The sequence below is a fragment of the Cottoperca gobio genome, chromosome 9, assembly GCF_900634415.1.
Source record: "Cottoperca gobio chromosome 9, fCotGob3.1, whole genome shotgun sequence".
Lineage (NCBI taxonomy): Eukaryota > Metazoa > Chordata > Actinopteri > Perciformes > Bovichtidae > Cottoperca > Cottoperca gobio.
Genome location: NC_041363.1, coordinates 12,251,612 through 12,267,118, shown reverse-complemented (window position 1 = coordinate 12,267,118; position 15,507 = coordinate 12,251,612). Strand labels below are relative to the sequence as shown.

Here is a 15,507-nt window from a genome sequence, read left to right as displayed (position 1 = left end):
ATATATATATATATATATATATATATATATATATATATATGGCAGCATCTTTGTTGGCTTTGTAATCATTACTTTTTTGGCAGATTGAATGTGCGGTATTGAAAATATGTATCTATGTAATTGTATTGTATTTGTAATGGCTAATTCATGTTTGGAAGAAAAAAATATGTTATTTACATGTTTTGTTTTTGTTTCCTTTTTTTTTAAAGAGGAGAATGTACATTTTGTGTTTTGCCAGTTTTGGTTCTCAGCAAAGAAACATTGTTCAGCGTCAGAACTGCATAAAGAGGAATATTATTATCCAACAACACATTGATTGGTGTGCCAGTACTTATAGTAGCAGTTACATTTACTTTTATATGAAAAACTGCAGACTGAATCCAATCTACAGGGATAATTGTAATAGTTGAGTTCTTAACTGTCTTCAGGAACAGAGTGCTTGTCATATAGGTGTAATCACAACACTCATTGACTCTTATTCTTTTATATTTACTTATATATATATATATATAACTTTGAGATTTCTTAGTGTTTCGCACATCTTGTGATCCCGAGCACTCCCTACTCCACCACTCTATTTAACAAGTAGTGCTAGGACAAGGTGGATGGCAGGCAGGTTAAATGCTGCCTTTGGCTCAGATTTGGTATAACAACCTTGTTATGGATGAGATGTAGTTATCAAATTGTTTGTGCTAATAGATGGGAAAGCCATCACCCTCAATCGAACGAACCTCCGCCCTGAAACTCAGTATTGTAGAGTCTGTCGGAGTCCCAGAGTGACAAGTGTACACAAGGTATGACGCAAACCTTTTGGCCTAATTAGGATGGTACATTTACAGGTGCTTTTATATTTCTTTCCATCTTGATTGCCAACATTTCATTAGAATGTACAGTATTATGTTAGACTTTATTTATAAAATGACAACATAGGAGAAACTATACAACCGTTCACATGTACATATTGCCTTATTGAATAAGCTGTGCCTCTGAAGTCCTGTAATCACAGTCCCATACAAGGCACCTGTGTTTTTATGAGAAGTGAAGCTAGTGCAGCCAATAATGTCCCATTGTGCAGCTGCAAGATTGTTTGGCTTTGGCTTGGTGGTGCCTCTTTGTTATTCTGTACTATAAGAAGCCCTGGGAACAGCTTTACAAGTGTAGCCAATATGACATCATTACAGGACATTATAAGAACATCATGAGGGAAGTTCTATTGATTTTATAATGTTGTCACGTCAGATTAATGTCTTAAAATCCTGCCAGTACATCGTAATGCATTGTTCTGCCTGACTGTGATTAAACAACAGTGCATCAGGATGTGTAGAACGTGTCACAATCTGGACTCTAAACCCCCAACAACCACCTGCGGAGTGTTTTTTTTGCCATATTTGGCTGTGGTTCGGCATCTAGCAGCCACTTTGGCAGGTAACCAGCCTTCACTCAGAGGTCCTGTTGTTTTCAGATATTTCAGCTGGCTGGTGAAAAGGATGATTGATTTTGACAGGCGACAACCACTTCACCAAGTTCATTTCCAGTCCAATTCACACACAGTGTACTTGAAGTAAATCTTACAATAACCACTTATCAAAAGCAGGGCCTAATAGGATAACTCGGGGGGCCAACTCGTCACACATTTCACTAAATGTTCAAACGATGTTAATGTGCTTCTGCTCGTTACCAGAGGAGATGTTTTGAAGGTGGACTATAGTTTCAATTTATCAGTGTTGATGATCACTTGTTGTAGAGTTGCAGTAATCAGCAACTTGTGTCCCTGGCTGATGTTGTAAAGTGCTTATTTACACTGTCCCTGCTACTTAAAGGGAAAATCCTAGTTTAAACAATTCACCCCGCCATGTTTTAATACTAAAAGAAAAGTCAAAAAGATAAGTGATGAAAAATGATATTGTACTGCCAAAAATACAAATGATAAATTGATTGTGTTTACTAATTTGAGCCACAAAGGACTGTTTCTAAACTTTGTGAGTGACGTGTTGGTGTTCACATCATTATTCTGAGAGAGCACATGTGAGTTGGGTTAGAGTGGGATTTCCCCTTTGAGAGAGCAAAGACTCCAGCTGGTGTTGACTTGCTGACACACATTGTTTGAAATCTCTGCTGCGGTTCGAATTGCATGCAGTATGTTCAAGAGCAGCGCAGTGTTACGTACAGTATATGGAGGACTGTGTTATGTAGAACTGCAGGGTTGAAAATATTGCTCTTTTACTCTCAGACACATCATCTGATTGCTTTCATCCTGAAGATATTAAGTTTAATGACTAAGGCTATTTGAAATAGTGCTGTTATGATCATTTCTAATCATAATTGTGTAACATGTTTCCTGTTTCCATAAACTGGCATTCCTTCAACATGTTTCTTAATGAAACAACATTTTCTTTTTCAAAATGATGTGTAGTGTTTTAGTGATACAGCTATCATGTCTACAATGTGGGTCATTTAATGCCTTTAAATCTATATCATTACTCCCCACCATACTACCTGCCAGATGTTCTAAGTCAAGTTGTATTTGAACTCCACTTTGTACTACAAACCTCTGTCTAGCACTGAAAATGTATTTAAAGTGAAAACAGATGTGATTCTCTATAACGTTTGATATGTCTCCCCTTAGAGGTTAATTCATTTGTTTCCCCCTGTCATCTGAGGTAATCTGTATTTTTGAAATGCTCAAAAAGAGAAAATAGAGACAACAGAATACTTTTAGAAAGACAGGAACACTTGGCAGGGACCTGACTTTGTTTACTTCCTGGTTTAAAACTTCTAACACCACCATAAATAAAGTTGATTAAGATGTAAGACATCTTTTGATCTTTTGAAGTTAAAGCAAGAACTCCAAGAAATGTCATCACATTTCATAAAATCCATGGCTTTTTATGTCCTATAAAGATTGATGTTCACATTCTAAATGATCTCTCCCAGAAAAACAAATTGTCATAAGTCAGATTTGAGGAATTGTGTTGACAATTGCATTGTCATAAATACAGCAGCCGACAGATCCTCCCTGATCGACTCGATAGAAAAGTGAAATCTTTGTACTTAACTGTTCCCGCTGATGATAACATGTTCAGTCTTTCTGTTTTTGTAAATGTTCTTGTTGCAAAGCAATCATGATGACACAGAGTTGACTGGACTTCTCTAAAATGTATGTATTGAGAACGATGTTTAAAAAGAGGACACACGTGTGGATAAACAGAGAGTAAATTGCACAAAAAAATCTGAAGACTGCTTGTGGTTATTTTTTCAAAGTTCAACATCATAATTATTTAAACTATTTTAATGTGTGAATGACAAGGACTGGTTATACACACACATTCAGTTGAACATGAGATGTTGAGAGAATGAGAAGAGTTTTTTTCTTACTTTTGTGAAAACAATTTACAGTATTCTGCAGGTCCACAGACTGAGTCTAGTCTGAGTCATCTAGAGTCATACATTCACATTGCAGTAAGTGCGAAACTTTTATCTTATTTTTATGTTCATGAGCTTTCATTTTCATATGAACATGAATTCATGTTTTCATAATTTGACGTCACTGCATGCATACTGTAACATTACAAGATTACATGTGTTGACAATGCAAAGTTTCTCATAAACTCAAACACTCGTCCATGCACTCACTCACCTTCCTGACCCCTCGTGGCCGTTAGAAGACATGGGGAGGATGTTTGATACAGGCTATAAGAAAGATACTTGCAGCTGGCAATCCAGTTATCAGCGCCAGTTTGAACTCAGGCCTATGTCTCCTGCTTTTCTTGTCTTTTTATCTTGCAGCTTTCTTTGATTAAGGCGTACCCAGTGCCTCTACTCAATAGTTCATCATGTATCATGTCACAGTCATCTCTGTGGGGGTAAAGACGACACAGGGTGCTTGCTGTGAATGTTAACGTCCCATTGTATCCCTTTCTATTTGCAGCCAGTGCCACGCCCTCCCGAGCCGGCTGGATAAAGTTCGACAAGTGTCCTCCTGCTTCACACCAGCCGAAGCACCTTATCAAAGAGGGTCAACGCCTTTTATTCTTAACAATATATATATATCTGGACTTGAAAAAAAAGAAGAAGGATTATATAGCCGCGGAATATTCAATAATAAAGAAAAAAGAAAGTAGCCTCTTAATCTTCCTCAATAAACTGCATTTCTCATTTATAAGAGGAAGAAGAAAGCATCACTTTTAAAGATGCTCTGCGTCTTTTCCCACTGACTTTGTGAAGTGAGCGCAGGGGAGCGAGGGGAGAAGCCGGTGCGGACACCTGCACAGCCTTCAGCCTTTTCACGTGGACAGCAGAGGGCTCGTTGGAGAGGCAGCAGGTGAGTCTGAGCGATGGCAGGATGCTGTGTGTCGGCGGAGGACAAAGAGAACCAGAGGATCAATGAGGAGATCGAGAAGCAGCTGCGGAGAGACAAGAAGGACTCTCGCAGGGAGCTGAAGCTGCTGCTGTTAGGTGAGCATCACTGACCAGGGATCAAACCTGGAGGGGGTTACACAGTATACATAGCGACACTCTGGGGTAAATTACTATAAATATGCCCTTAATGGGGTGAAACTCCATCCTTATCTTAACTGTGCCAAATGTCCGGCCAACATGCCATGACATAATCTTTCAAAGCTCTTAAAACTTTTCCTTTTATGGAATACTTCACTGCTTCCTGACCACACCTGGACATGCAGGTATCATGGCAGGTGGGCCAGCAGCCTGTCGACTAAACTGTATTTTAATCATAATATATTTTATAATGCAGGAATAGACTGACACTTTATTAGGGATATCTTTTTAAACATTTTAGATTGTTGATGGGTTCGATATTTATGCATCAAGGATTAAAGTCATGAGGAGGCACAACTTTTATCTCTAACTGTTCTCTACGTTTCCTTTCTCCTCATTCCTCTTTCTGGTCTCCGGATGTGGTGCAGTGCGCACTGGCTTTACCCCGAGCGTTCAGGGTGTGAGCAGCTGCTCGCCATAGCCGTGCCATTCATTGATTTTACGCACCATGGAGAGTTTTCAACCTTAATTAATTTAGTCTACTGGACTCATTTAGTTCCCGCCACAGAAATACTGAAAACAGTCAAATGCAGAGAGAGAGAGAGGTTTGATGATATTGTGTTTGGACGTTAGCTCATTTCCAGTCAACATTTCTACAGAAACCGAAACTCGCTTCTGACAGCAGGATATTTCCAGTTAAATTCCGCCAGAGAGCTGTGCAGGAGGATTTATGTGTTTGCTCCATGATGGACTGGAGAAATGTGGGCGTTTTCTCTCCCTATGTTGGCATAAACTCCAGCCTCATCTCATTATTATTATTAGGAATAAGGTAGTAAAGAAAAACCAAATAGTGAGGGGGAAAAATGTATGTGACTTTTTCAAGGTAGTTGTCCTGATTCATGATTGTGATGTTTAAACATCTTTTATAGGTATATTAATAGTGTGACGCTTCTGATGCTCATAAAAGTGTTGTACCTGTCCTGTCACAGGGAAGGAGGGACGTACACACATTACTTCCTGGTATGAGTTCACCGACTTGCTCAAGGCAGACAAGACACTTCAGAAGGACTGATGTCGATTGACAAATGACTTAAGGATTGAACTCAGATTTGTACTCTTTCAGTGCTATGATACCGTGTGACAGATCAGGGACTTGCCACATGGCATCCAAAAAGGATTCACATTTCATTCGGTGCTCTGACACAACCCGTTTTACTGCAGCAGTGTGGGAGCACTTCAGGGACAGTGGGCTACTGTCAAGGCCTCGGTCAGTGGGGTGTTAGGAAGCCATAACTAGCTGCTGCGGGTGCACCTCATGCAAAAGTTATGCAAATCAAGCCCTGAGCATGCATGACAAGGTTTGCCTCCACTGCTCTCTTAGAAAGGGCTAGACCGAATTCATTATATATCCCATTTAATTTGCTTCGAAATGTACTTTCTCGGCTCAAAGGTAGATGACCCACAAATCAATTGATGGATAAGATCTGAAAAAGTTGGCGGGTCTTAACATTCAACATGATGTGGATTCTGGTACAGTGCATGCTGCGTTAGTTCACGACGGCCCAGCATGACACAGTTACTTGAAAGAGCTGCTGGGAAGTTCTAAGAAATGTGTGCAAAAATACAGAAACAAGTCAATGGGCTCGGGAAATGATGTACAAAGGCTCAACTGTCTGATGAGCAAGAACAAAAAAGACAACTCAGTAATGTGTGTGTGTGTGTCTCTGTGTGTGTGTGTGTGTGTGTGTGTGTGTGTGTGTGTGTGTCTGTGTGTGTGTGTGTGTCTGTGTGTGTGTGTGTGTGTGTGTGTGTGTGTGTCTGTCTGTCTGTCTGTGTGTGTGTGTGTGTCTGTGTGTGTCTGTGTATGTGTGTGTGTGTGTGTGTTTCATCATTCATCACAGGGAAACTGTAAATCACCACTCTGACATACGCACACATAAACATGCAAATGTGCACAAATAAACACATTTTCATGGACATAAACATACATGCGACCTACACAACCCTCCAAAATGCAGCATGAATTATTTTTAAAATAATTAAGCAATGTGTTTTAGCAGCCACAGCATCTTCCTCCAAACTCAAGCCAAGATGTCGCTGATCACAGATTCTCAGTCTTGACACAACAACAGTTTGTACAGGCTGAGTAGTACCAGGATAAATACAAATTATATTTATGAGTGAAATAGGTTTTAGGAATCATTTTGATGTGTTTTTAATTCATTTAAATGTGTATTACTGGGGGAGAACAATCAGAGAAAAAAGAAATGTAGTGATAAATATCAATAATATTCAGTCATCAGGTAGCATGTCCCATCTTAATAACTGCAAAGAGCTTAGTTTAGAAACGTATACACTCAACGCTGGTTGCTTCTTTCTACACACGTTGGTGTATGACTTCTGTATGAGCATAAGTAAGTTAATTAATCAATTTGTAAATCATCAAATGATTGAATAATTCATCTTTATATAAACATAGAGAGGAATAAAAGAGCCTGTGTGGATCCGTTCTGTTCGGATACTAATGAACAGCGCGGATCTGCTCCAAAATAGAGAAACAAAAAGAAAAGTCTGATGTTCGAACCATTGAAATAACTAAATTTAATAACCTCACATGAATACTAATAGAGACCTAAAATCCAGGATGCACACAGAGTTTGAAGAGTGAGGCGTCTCTGAACAAGTAAAACACAGCAGACACGCAGGATCATTTGCCTCCATCTCAGAGTTTACCTGCCTGTCTTGGCCAAACCCCCCTCATTTTCAAGAAACTTGACTTGTAAACAAGATGCATTCAAATGCAGAAAATTTGTCTAGGCCTTGTTTGTTAAGATGGGAAGACTCAAGTATTCATGACGTCATGCAAAACAGCCCGGAAACCAGAACACTGCTGGCACCTCTCAAAGTCATCACAGAGAACACACACACACACACACACACACACACACACACACACACACACACACACACACACACACACACACACACACACACACACACACACACACTACACTCAACATTGGATACTTTGTCTGGTAACAAACACAAACACACATTTGTTAAACAAATAGATTCAGCATCATGTGGTCTGAATGAGAAAATAAGGAGCTTGAGCTGAAGACGAACATAACTGTGTGTGTGTGTGTGTGTGTGTGTGTGTGTGTGTGTGTGTGTGTGTGTGTGTGTGTGTGTGTGTGTGTGTGTGTGTGTGTGTGTGTGTGTGTGTTTAAAGACAGTTAGTGGACAATGGAGTACTGTAGAATATGTTGTCATTAAACGTATTGGACCGGCCTGTGTGTATGTTGTGTGTATGTTGTGTGTATGTCGTGTGTATGTCGTGTGTATGTTGTGTGTATGTCGTGTGTATGTCGTGTGTATGTCGTGTTTGAATACAAAGCAGACTATACTATAGTATTTTACTTCAACTTGACTCTTTAGCAACAAGCTGCACAGAAACAGACACATCAATGTGGAATAATACGCCAGGATTGAATCCTCACTGTGTCCAACAGGCACTGGAGAGAGCGGAAAGAGTACCTTTATCAAACAAATGAGGATTATCCACGGAGGAGGATACACGGAAGAGGACAAGAAGAGTTACGCCAAACTGGTCTTTCAGAACATCGTCATGTCCATACAGACCATGAGCCGAGCCATGGAGGCGCTGGAAATATCATTTGCTGATCCACAGAACAAGGTATTACAGTCAGAGTCAAACTGCGTCCGCTCTCAGTGAGGACTTATTAAATATATTTTTGACTTCATTTGGGATAATTCTTCTATGCATTCATTTTTTTTGTCTTTGTTTAACCCTTTATAAACTGTTCCAACCCCACATGCATGGGGTCAAAGTCATTTTGTAAGACTTTTTTAAGGAGGGGCGCTTAAAGTGACATAACATGACATAAACATGTTCTAGTAGAAACCCAAAATACAAGTATGAACCTGACAATGAGCACACTACGCCATTTTTTTATAAAGTATATACTATTCTCTAATTGTCTGCCTGTCTGTCCATAGAGCCATGCAAACTTAGTCCTGGAGTTGGAAGTGGATAAGGTGGAGGAGTTCGAGCAAAGCCTCGTGGTGGCCGTCAGGAGTCTGTGGGACGATGCAGGGATACAGGCGTGCTACGATCGACGCAGGGAATACCAGTTGTCTGACTCCACCAAATAGTGAGAATTAGACGTACAATTTGTGACTTGCTGCTAAATAATATGCACTCAGAGCTCTGCCAAATATTTACCACAAATATCACAGGGGTTAGAGCAAACAGCAGGAACAAGGAATAAGCTCTAGAAATATTACAGGTGAGTCCAACACATCTCTGGCACAGTCGCCATGAATACATTATGCTTCAAGTATTATACTGGGAGTGTTTGTTGCAGGGTTTGCATCACATTATAATAGTGCAGGGCTGTTTGAAGACACCGAGGGCATTGGTGTTGTTTCCTGTATATATACAGGATATATATATATATATATATATATACTGTATATATATATATACAGTGTATATATATATATACAGTGTATATATATATATACAGTATATATGTATATATATATATATATATATATATATATATATACAGTATATATATATATATATACAGTATATATACATATATACAGTATATATATATATATATATATATATACAGTATATATATATATACAGTATATATATATATATATACAGTATATATATATACAGTATATATATATATATATATATATATATATATTAGCAACCTGCAGGGAATTTACCTCAATTCAAAACTATTATGTTGGCTATTGTTTATACTGATTCCTGCATTTCTACATTTAGAATATTCAAATCTGATTATATAAATAAGTAAAGAAATAAAGGATTCATTATTTCTCCAGCAGATGTTTTTTCCTTGTGTGTGATGTGGAAGGCTTTGAGCATTTAGACCTTGGGAGATAAAACAATATAAAAATCCACCTCCTGTATCTTGCTGTGTTAATCCAGCTGCCATGTTTTGTAAGTTCAAAAAGACACTGTAAGCACAGAAGGTGTCCCTTCTGACCACACGGATGAGTACCTGCTCAAAGCTGAACAAAAATGAAAAAAAAGAGATCCTGATTTTTGTGAAGCTACTGATGATCCAGATAAAAAGGGAAAAGAAAAGTAACTGTTTTTAGCTCGTGCTTGCTATTTTTAGCTATGCAAATGCAGTTTGTACTAAAATACACTGTATTTGTACTTCTAGCCAAAAGCAAAACTCTTTTTCAATGGTTTCACTTTCTATGTCACACTAACTGACAGTCACAAATGCAGTGCCAATACTTACAGTACTTAAGTGACGATGAATAGATGCATGCAATGCGTATTAACTCTGATATTAACTCATTTTATGTTAAAATCTATCAAGTTTTTCTCATGTTATGTCTCTTTCTAACCGTTTTAATAGCCACAAAATCCCCCCAAATCAGTTATTTTCCCTCCTTGAGCTCATTCTCTTCTCATTTTTTCAGCTATCTCACCGACCTGGATCGAATTTCTCAACCCACTTATTTGCCTGATCTGCAGGATATCCTCAGAGTCCGAGTGCCAACCACCGGTATCATCGAATACCCCTTTGACATGGAGAATGTCATCTTCAGGTGAGACTTAACATACCAGTATAACAGGTAACAGCTTAAGTACGTGGCATTGGAACAGGAGGCATCACAGGTGACGTTGCATACCTTTTCTGTTGTTGTTGTTGGGACTGGCTGTTACGACAGGATGGTGGATGTGGGAGGTCAGAGGTCAGAGAGGAGGAAGTGGATCCACTGCTTTGAGAACGTCACCTCCATCATCTTCCTGGTGGCGCTCAGCGAGTACGACCAGGTCCTGGCCGAGTGTGACAACGAGGTGAGAATTCAGCTCAACAGCAGCAGATCATGTTCCAGACTTTGACCCTCGTTTAAAGATGCGTCTTCATTGTTGCCTCTTTCTGTGACGCAATATTAATTTCAGAACCGTATGGAGGAGAGCAAGGCTCTGTTCAAAACCATCATAACCTATCCCTGGTTCATGCGCTCCTCTGTCATACTTTTCCTCAACAAGACAGACATCCTCAAGGAGAAGATCGTATACTCTCATATAGCCACCTACTTCCCCGAATTCACAGGTGAGTTCGTTTTTAGCCGGTTTATTAGGTTCACCCAGCTGAAACGAGTCTAATGCGACAGTCCTGCATACTCACGGGCGTTTCTATTATTTTGTCCCTTTATATCAATAAGGGCAGGCTAAAAAACTTCCCTGATGCGGTACAATTTGACTCTCGTTCGTTATATTCGTTATATTTGTAAACAGAACAGGTTTGACTCTTTAAAATAAATCTTAAACAAAAGGTACCAATCATTTCAATGTTGCTTTTTACTGAAAACATATTGAAATAATACCGACCCTGAATTGTAGGACCTCAGCAAGATGTGACATCAGCTCAAGAATTCATCCTGAAAATGTACCAAGACCAAAACCCGGCCAAGGATAAGAAGCTGTACCCTCACTTTACCTGCGCCACAGACACGGAGAACATCCGCTTCGTCTTTGTGGCCGTGAAAGACACCATCCTGAGACACAACCTGGAAGAGTTTAATCTGGTGTGAAGAGGGGCAGGAGGACAGGCACGAGGAGAGCCATGATAGGAGAATTACATAAAACAAAACTTTACAGTGCTTTTTCTTGGCTGTCAAAACCGAGAACAATTCGATCCAATGAAACTATATGTGGTTACTTTAATGCAAAAGTTGAAATATTATCTTTTGTGCCTGTAAAAATCCAGCCAAAGAGAATATGAACATGTGACAGATAAAACCAAAATACTCTTTCTGTAGGTTGTTGTGTCTGAAATGCAGTTTCTTTGTGTACTGTAGTGTCCATTCAAGCCTTTATAGAAATGTGCTGTAAGAAATGTTTATGTGACAATTAGTGTGAAGTAATAGCATTGACCTTTTTTTTTTTAAATAGTATTTATAGCAGTTATCAGAAATAGGATCCAAGTATATAAATGCTGCTCATGCAATAGCTGTAAGAGTCCCTTAAGTCTGGACTTCTGTGATTTAATATTGTGTAGTAACACTGAGCCACCCGATTCTGCTTTTGCTCACAAGTGCCTTCTTTACTCAGGACAGTCAGCACAGCCACGGAGTTTATTTAAAAGTAAATAAACCAAGTTGTGCTTTGGAAAACTCCACTCAACTGTTTCCTCTCAGGAGAAATGAAAATTATATTTATGGTCATTTTCAATAAACACTTATAGTTACTTAATGAAAAGTGTGATTTGTGTGCTCGTGATTTCCTTGGTACAAAGAGGTACATTTGAAACGCATATTTTATTTTTTTGAAAACAGTGGGGGAAAACAAAATTAAGCCACTGCAGTGAACACTTTGCTCATAAAGACAACAACATCGATGGCAACAGAAATGTTCAGTCGTATTAAACTGCGACGCACCCCAAACCAAACGAAGCAAACCTTTAAAATATACATCCCAGTAAACAGCAGCGGTTAATATTAGCATTCATTTCTTTTAAATATACTTTTCTCTGCATAATTCATCAACATAGTTGGCATTGCATATGTGTGGTATAAAAACATAAAAATCACAATCTGTAACGCCATAATACAGACTATTGTGTGAGGATAGATTATATACACATAGGATACTATATTAGATCAATATACAGCAGATTGATGACATGTCAGTATGGTATAAAAATAGCATGCGGCTCTACATCACACACTGAACAGTCTTCATCTTGTAGTAATGTATAAAAAATGAGGAAAAATAAGAGACTAGGTGACAATAAAAGAAAACAGAGGTTTGTAAAACAGCACATTTTGAAATATGTGTGTTATAGAGCCTTGCTCAAAATTTAAATGCGTTTCCCTTTTATATAATCCAGTAAAATAAACAGTGTACAACATTACATGTGCTACAACAACTAGGGTTGATTTGGCTTCAATGTTCTTACTAACTGTTGCACTGTAATAGTGTAGCTGCTACAGCCAAACACAACTTTAATATGTCTAATACAACTGAGACTGAATTCAATTAGTTACTTGAAGTGTTCTGATTTAGTATGGCAAACTAAAGGCTTGGAAATCCTCCAATTTCAGCATTTCAGACCCAAGCAGATAAGATATATTAGTAAATTCAAGACTCTGCCTCAGTTTTCATAAAATAAATGATTAAAATCAGAGCAAAGACAGTGAAGTTAAGTTTGGTTCAGTGCATTCTGAGCTTCTGTGGGAAATTAATTCTGTAAGCATGCAAACATACACACTACTCACGCAGTCTTTCACCCCGACACACACGAACAGTCAGCATACAGCCTCGTTTACTAAGACTCACACATGGAGGTAAACAAAAGGAGCATGCAGTAAAGAACAAAGGCACTGACACACACCCTTTGTGTGCGTTTTCTTTTTTTTCTTCTTTTTTTTCTTTATAATTTCCCGCTCTTCTTGATGGGTCAGTATTTGGGCAAACTCTCTCTTGCATCGTCCAGTCTGGCAAGAACCCACTGAAAATAAATAAGAACCAAAGTTAGTACTCATTTCTATACATTAATTTACTGTGTCTGCAGGATGACGGACATATATACAAATATATATATACATATACAAATATATATTATATTTGTTATAATATCATTTGTTAAATATATATAAAAAATAAATATATATATATATATATATATATATATAAAAAAAAAAATATATATATATATATATATATATATATATAAATATATATATATATATAAATATAAATATATATATATATATATATAAATATATATATATATATATAAATATATATATATAAACAAATACATATAAATATATATACAAATATATATGCTCTTATTTTAATTTTCTCCTGCTGTGTTTATGTTTGCACCATTACACACCAAAGCAAATTCCTTGTATGTGAAAACCTGCTTGGCAATAAACCAAATTCTGATTCTGATTCCGATATAAATAGATAGATATATGAATAAATATATATGAATAAATATATATAAATAGGAGCATATTATAGTCGAAATTGTCAACTCACCGTGGCTATCTCAGGAGTTTTGAAGTTTATGATCTTCCCAAACTCCTTGGCATGGAAGACAGACTTCACTCTCTCCTGCAGTGCACAAGACAACACGTTTAGTGCAATAATCTGCTAAATTATTGTTTAAAGCCTGCTATAAATCTGTTTATTTTGTACTTTTGTACCTTGGCCTCAATGCGGAGTCGGCGGTCCTCTACAATCATTGGATCCTTGGTGAACTCTTCAAACAGATACTGCCATTCACAGGTCAGCTGGCCAAATGTGCCTTTGGTCACAAAAAATATTCCCCTGGAAAAGAAACCACATAAAAAAAAGTTTAGGAAAGCGACAAAAACGTGTTTATAACATGATAGGAAAACAAAATGTAAACTCACACACAACTGGAATATGAGAAAGCAGCTGAAAAGCAACAAACAAACAAACTAAACTCACCTCTTGGTGATCATGAGGAAGTCGGACTCGTTGACCTTAGCATGAGCAAAGTATCTGTACTTGGCAAAACGTCCATTCTCAATTTTCTGCAGAGAAAGTGAGAAAGCGAGTAAATATTTAAACAAACAGCAAAGCTAAAGAAAAACATCTCAATGTCTGAATTAGACTGAAACATGACGTCTGTGTTCCACGACAAGTTATATAGAAGTGCGTTCAAAACATTTTCAAACAACTGCATTCTGTAAATAAGCATGAGCTGCAAAAATAATGAAAATGTTGTGGGGCGACGAGGAAAGATGGGATGAAACAAAGACAAAGACGTCGGCAGGTAGAAGTTCAAAATGTGAACATTTTATTGAGAACAAGAGGGAAGTGAATGACAGAATGATAAAACAAACATTAAGAAATAAAGACATGAGACGAGTCAAAAATGATTATGAGGATTGTCTGACAATGAATGAATATCTAAACAGAAGAAATGTTTCTTTAGTGGCTTGAGAGAAAATGATGAAAGAAAAGAGTGATGGCGTTAAAATAATAAAATATAAAGACACTCAGAAAACACACATCAAGCTACTAAACAACTAAAGATAGAAATAAAAAACATTTCTTAAATTACTCAGATGCTTTTCATTGGCTTTGTTTAAATCTTCCAAAAGTGAATCAAACTTGAACTTCGGTACAGACAGAGCACTTATGCTACACTACAGCTGTCACTGCTAGCTTCTAGCTAGTTTTCCTCATCCCCCTCATCCTCTGAGCCAGTGCTACGCCCTTCACTGTACGCCAAACTCCTCTGTGGACACGACAGGAGAGAAGAGTCAAGGTCAGAGCAGAGACAACCAAAGCCTGTTTCCACCCAGACAGCTACTGACACACTCTATCAAACAATTATCCTGCTGTAAATATCATATATTGTCTTTAGATTTTTCTCAAAAAAAAACAGTCCTAATTTGGAGAATAATCAGTCGCTAATACATAACCATACAATACACACAAGTCTGGCTGTGGAGATCTGATGACGCAGATATTTGTGTCCTACCTGGAGCATCTGACTGCCGATGCCCTCCCTCTATCTAATAATCATGCCGTTGTAAATGTCATTATATTTTCGTCTAAATACCAGTTAAGTTTGCGTCCGTCCAACTGCTTTGCTGTCAAGACTTGTACTTGTATTACTCGTGTCAGTACTGTGGAGAATAATCTAACACATCAACATTCACACAAACCTAACATAGGTCTAAAGCTGGTGATACGGACGGGTGACAAGTTAAAGGAAAAACATGAATGAAACGATGCGAGAAACAGGCATGGGGGGGGGGGGGTCACTGAATGGTTTGATGAGAATGAAAATGTGAAGATGTGAATCATATGCAACGGCCTTTGCAGTCACCAGATATCAACCCAACTGAGGTCTCGGGCTGCGCTCTCCATCACCATCGTCAAAACACCAAATGAGGAAATATCTTTACAACGGAGCATTAAAGCAGTTC

The 15,507-nt window shown here is 38.0% G+C and overlaps 2 protein-coding genes across 2 annotated transcripts in view; one reads left to right on the top strand and one right to left on the bottom strand.

Annotated features, from left to right (window-relative positions):
* Positions 1–4,003: 4,003 nt before the first annotated feature.
* On the top strand, positions 4,004–11,777 carry gna14a (guanine nucleotide binding protein (G protein), alpha 14a). Its single transcript, XM_029439211.1, has 7 exons — positions 4,004–4,455; positions 8,010–8,194; positions 8,518–8,672; positions 10,000–10,128; positions 10,252–10,381; positions 10,487–10,640; positions 10,931–11,777. Exons 1-7 carry the CDS (start codon positions 4,335–4,337, stop codon positions 11,119–11,121), a joined length of 1,065 nt encoding a protein of 354 aa, XP_029295071.1. The 5' UTR covers positions 4,004–4,334; the 3' UTR covers positions 11,122–11,777.
* A 51-nt stretch (positions 11,778–11,828) lies between these two features.
* Positions 11,829–15,507, bottom strand: part of vps13a (vacuolar protein sorting 13 homolog A) — a 36,169-nt gene continuing 32,490 nt past the window's right edge. The window contains 4 exon segments of the mRNA XM_029439204.1: positions 11,829–13,040; positions 13,580–13,654; positions 13,747–13,870; positions 14,015–14,100. Coding sequence (XP_029295064.1) covers positions 12,963–13,040; positions 13,580–13,654; positions 13,747–13,870; positions 14,015–14,100 — 363 coding nt within the window. The 3' untranslated portion in view covers positions 11,829–12,962.

Excerpts from the sequence above, each read along its gene's own strand:
- gna14a (XM_029439211.1), top strand. The coding sequence starts at position 4,335 with ATGGCAGGATGCTGTGTGTCGGCGGAGGACAAAGAGAACCAGAGGATC. Across the intron at positions 4,456-8,009 it reads GCTGAAGCTGCTGCTGTTAG|GCACTGGAGAGAGCGGAAAG; the intron begins GTGAGCATCACT and ends TGTGTCCAACAG. Across the intron at positions 8,195-8,517 it reads TTGCTGATCCACAGAACAAG|AGCCATGCAAACTTAGTCCT; the intron begins GTATTACAGTCA and ends GTCTGTCCATAG.